The following is a 5,000-nucleotide window of genomic DNA, read 5'->3' on the forward strand; positions in this document are numbered from 1 at the left end:
CCTCCGTCACTCCACTCCCTAGCAGCAGCACGTCTGGTTGCCGAGCGACCGCCTCCACTCCCCCCTCCTCCTCCTCCTCCTCTTTCCTCCTCTTCTCCTGCTCCTCCTCGGCTCGCCTCCTCTCCTGCTCCTCCATCTCTCTCCTCCTGCTGCGCTCCTCCTCCTCCTGGGCCTGTTCCTGGGCCTGCTGCAGGCGAGCCTGGGCCTCGAGTTGCTCCTGCTCCCGGAGCTGAGCCTCCCTCTCCTGCTGCAGCTGCCGCTGCCTCTCCTCCTCCGCTCTCTGGAGCTCCAGCTCCATCTGGGCACGCCTGAGACAGACAGACACACACACACAAACACACACACACACGCACGAATGCTCGCACACACACACACACACACACACACACACACGCATGCGCACACACACATACACGTGCCCACACACGTGCGCACACACACACACACACACACACACACACAGAAAAGGTAAACACAACCCAAACAGGCAACCACAGACCAGACCATATACCAGTGGTTACACCCACACACAAGTGCACACATAAACACATCACCACGCAATGTGTGTGTGTGTGTCCAGTGTGTGTACTGTACACAAGATCATGTGTGTTAAGTGTGGAGTGCTGGCTTTTCCTCTCCTTCACCTTGCAGCCTCTTCCTCCTCTTTCTTCTTCTGCTCCTCCATCTCTTTTCTTTTTCTCTGCAGCTCTTTCACTTTCTCCTCTTTCACCCGCTTCAGTCCATCCAGAACTGACTGCTGCTTGGTCTGTTTCTCTCGCAAGTCCTGTAAACGTTACCATGACGTTACAGTAGTGTTACAGTGACTCGTTACCATGACGTTACATTATTGCTACAGTGACTCGTTACCATGATGTTACAGTATAGCTACAGTGACTCGTGACCATGACGTTACAATAGTGCTACAGTAACTTCACAGCACAATCACTAATGACAGATATTTAATATTCAATTAGAGCACTAGGATACTAAGAGACTTCAAAGCAATAGGTGGGCTTATATGGACAGTTCTTTTGTCATTCCAATTAAACTACTTTGAGGGTCAGTGACAGATAAGGGTTGGTAAGATGAGAAAATGTAAAATATGTTTAAACCTTTAAAACAAAACATGCCTGAGGTTTGCTAAAGTGTATACTTTGTATTTCTTTTGTATTCATATTATTTAATATGACGTGTATGCTATTTTTTAACAAAAGATAGAACTAACAGCCTGTTAAATTGTCAAATGGTGTAACCACAAAAATGACAAATATCTAATATTTCACACCTCCTAGAGTTCATGCAATTGCTCTCATGAAATTATTAGTTTATTTTGTAATATCCTATGAGAATATGTTTTATTATATTTATTTATAAATTTAAATTATATGGGTTTTTCATTGTAAGCTGTAAACATCTTGTTTTCTGTCTATTCTTTGACCATTTGAGTAAAAATGGTTTAAACAACCATTATTACAGTAAAGTAGAGTATTAAATCATTATCCATATAAATTTTTTTGTACATTATTAGTATTTTAGACAAAATAATGGTTACACCAATTGACCATAAAACGTTTATAGCAATAGGACAAGAAATTGACACAGAAAATAGGCATCAAGGTAAACTGAATTGGATATTTTGATATGTATTCATGTCATTCATCATATTCCATATCAAATATCATTTCATAACATCAATGAAGAAACTTGTGTTCTATTTGATTTCAATTCAGTTCTCATACAATTTCAGTCTATACCCATTATTTTCAAAGAGAGTGAGATAAAGGGCCCTATTTTTGCGATGCAAAACCTGGCGCAAAGCATATTATTATTCTGACGCAAAGTTTTTTCCTATCTTACAGTTCACTTTTATTAAATAATGCGCCCAGGGGTGTGGCAATTACCGACATAAGGTGTGGTCTGGCACATGATCTAAAAATCGCTATCTTATACCGTCTAAAAAGCATTACGCCACTGACCAAGAAAAGCCTGGTCTATAGCGAAAGGCGCATATGAAACACGTCACTGTCATGAGATGTAAGCAGCAATTCCTCTGCAGAATAAATGTCCTTAGGTTATTTATTCAGTCATTTGAACATTATAGGGGGAAGTTTTGCTTTTTTCAGGCTATGTTTTTGCTGGTAACCCTTTGTCAGTCAATATTGAAAGTAATTAACTGTGTATAACTGTTTTGTCGTTGACTATGACACCACAGTGAAGTTAGTTTCACTTTGCCTATATGTTCAATTAATAGACAAGTGCAGATGTGTGTAGCCTATACTCTACTCGGTTTTAGTAAAGAATGGCTTAGTGGAATACCTGTTCCATACTGTCTTGCGTACAAGCAGATTCCTTCAAATACACAGCTGACTATCAAAATACTGATGCGCTGTTTGAAGTTGCCCTGCTTGCTGTTAAAGGGAATGACAGATGTCCTCCTCATTGGTTTAAAGGATGTTAAGCCCAAAACACACCCATGACTGATTAAGAAACATAAGAGCCACCTTTTTGCGCCAGGCACCTGACGTTTGATAACAAAACCACCCCGAATGTGGACTGGACAAACCCCTAAATGTATTTACGCTATTTGCTAGTGACCATGCATTTTATATTGCTAAATTAGGGCCCAAAGTGTGTGTGAGAGAGAATAAGAGTGAGTGAAAGAGTGGGTATGATAATTTCTTAACAACCAACCAACAGCAGGACCTGCGTTCACATGCACTCTGTGGCGAGACAAGTTTTTCTTGCTTGTAAGTGGCATCCATTGGGGGACAAGAGGTACATTTTATATATAATAAATGTATTTATATTATTTATTTATAATTTGAACATACTGTTTACATACATCATAATAAAATATTAAAAAATAATTATGGAAGTTTAAATTTAAAATGAAAAGCTTTGACATTTCAAAAATCGCTTAAATTGCAATCTAATTAAACCCTTTTAAAGCTTTTGTTCATGCTAAACAGTTAGTCACTATTTAAATTATAAAAATAATATAATTGGCACCTAAAATATATAGCCAGTTACACCATTTGACATTTCTATTTAAAAGCAAAATTTGCAGGCATTATTATGGACAACTATGTACACACTTCACCTTTATGTGAATATTCAAACACAGTTTTTACATTAAATTGAATATTTTATGATTATTATGATTTATCAACATTTTTAAAAGGTCATACCATTTGACATGTAACCTAAGCTTGCCTGGCCATGGCCTAAAAACACTTGTATGTTACTTTAAGAGAGTTGCTAATCTTGACTCATAGCAGTTGGGGTCTTGAAGGGTCCTTTTCTATGACATAATTTCCTGTCACATGATTCTCTGACATAACAAAATTGCTCCTTAAATGGTGGTTACACCACTTGACATTTTAAGTGGTTGATGTGACAGACACGATTCCCCATATTAATTCAAACATTCAGAACAATGGGGTTTCATTACTTGTATTAAATATAGATAAGTTCTTGTGCAAGATCATGCCAGATTATTTTAGAAGGGATTTTGGAGAGAATTTCACATTTTTTTCAGCAAGTGTAATTATTTGGTTCATGTTTTTGTGATTACACCGTGTTGACAATTTTACCCAAATTCAGTTAATACTCTTTCAAAATTAAATAAATCCAAAACTTTAAGATTAGGGTTTGATGAAAATGATATTTGATATAATTTGTCAAATTATTTTCAAATTTTAACAATTTTAAATGTATGTAACCCATATGTACACAAAAAAATGAGCGTCACGTCATTGACCCTTGAATTAAAATATCACGTCGTCTGTTTACATGGGGTAAGTTCTATTCTGATCAGGTGCTATCAAGCGCTCTAGAATCTTTGATCGGAATAGCTATTACTGCTTTGCATCTGCCTGAGAAGAGGGCAGCCCGACAGGTCGTGTCAGATCGGCAGTTTTATACCGATAAAGGTGTTGATATGTGTCATTTGAATTCTAATTGAGCCATTATTCTGATTCTAATTGGAATACAAGTGTCCATGTAAACCCACCTACTATAAGATCATACTGCTGATCGATGAATATTGCACCACCTGTGAATTGTCCCGTGCACCGTAACTAGCCACTTTACATCAACCTCCCTTTAATCAACCTCCCTTTAATCTCACTGAACACATTGCACATCTACACTGCATTATAAAACCCGAGTGCATTAGAAATAGATGAACGTTATTTTTTATACTCAAAAACATGCAGCTAATGTTTGGATGATACAATACGGTAGTCCTGGAAGAAAATGAAATGTGCATGTCTAATGAGGCACACACACACACACGCACACACAAACACACACAATATTTACAGAAGGATAGAGAATGATTGAATAAGGGTTGCGGAAGACAGGATATAAGTGGATGAAAGTGAAGAAGCGAGTGAATGAGAGGAGGGAAGGAAGACAAAAGCAACCTTCATTAGGTAGAAGAGATTGGTAAGGCAGCCCAGCAAAGAGAGCAGACCTTGAAGCACAGTGTCATCCATCTCTACGAACTGAGGAAGAAGTGCAGGAGGAGGCAGGGGAGAGAAAGAGAGAGAGGGAGGGAGAGGAAGAGAGGTAGAAAGAGAGAGAGGGGGGGAGGAGGGAGAGAGAGAAAGGAAAAGAGAGAGAGAGAGAAAGGAAGAAAGAAAAGAGAGAGAGAGACAGAAAGAAAAAGAGAGAGAGACAGAGAGAGAAGAAAGAGAGGGAGAGGGGTAGTATTTGAACAAGGGTGTTTTTGGAGGGGAGGAAAGGGATTAGCGAATTAATATAAGAGAGACAGAGGGGGGCAGCGAACCACACACACACACACACACACACTTGTACACACATTCACTTGCACACACACACACACACACACACACACACACTTGTACACACATTCACTTGCACACACACACACACACACACACACAGAGGTTAAAGATTATATCATACTTGTTATTAAGCCACTTTTGTTAATGACTGGATTATCGGTCAATTCAATGTTAATTTAAATGTATTAA

General features: G+C 38.8%; 1 protein-coding gene across 4 annotated transcripts in view; it reads right to left on the reverse strand.

Annotated features, from left to right (window-relative positions):
* The window catches only part of itsn2a (intersectin 2a), a 96,318-nt gene that overhangs the window by 25,868 nt on the left and 65,450 nt on the right, over positions 1–5,000 (reverse strand). For all 4 annotated transcript variants that reach the window (XM_076271741.1, XM_076271742.1, XM_076271738.1 and 1 more), the window contains 2 exons: positions 645–784; positions 1–308 (listed from right to left, as the gene is read on the reverse strand). The exon at positions 1–308 is cut by the window's left edge and continues 51 nt beyond it. In XM_076271741.1, the coding sequence (XP_076127856.1) occupies positions 1–308; positions 645–784 (448 nt within the window). The remainder of the gene's footprint in view (positions 309–644; positions 785–5,000) is intronic.

The sequence above is a fragment of the Alosa pseudoharengus genome, unplaced genomic scaffold (genome assembly GCF_046254945.1).
Source record: "Alosa pseudoharengus isolate Yale_2024_CS ecotype anadromous, Long Island Sound unplaced genomic scaffold, YU_APseudo_1.1 YU_APseudo_1.1_scf_7, whole genome shotgun sequence".
NCBI lineage: Eukaryota > Metazoa > Chordata > Actinopteri > Clupeiformes > Clupeidae > Alosa > Alosa pseudoharengus.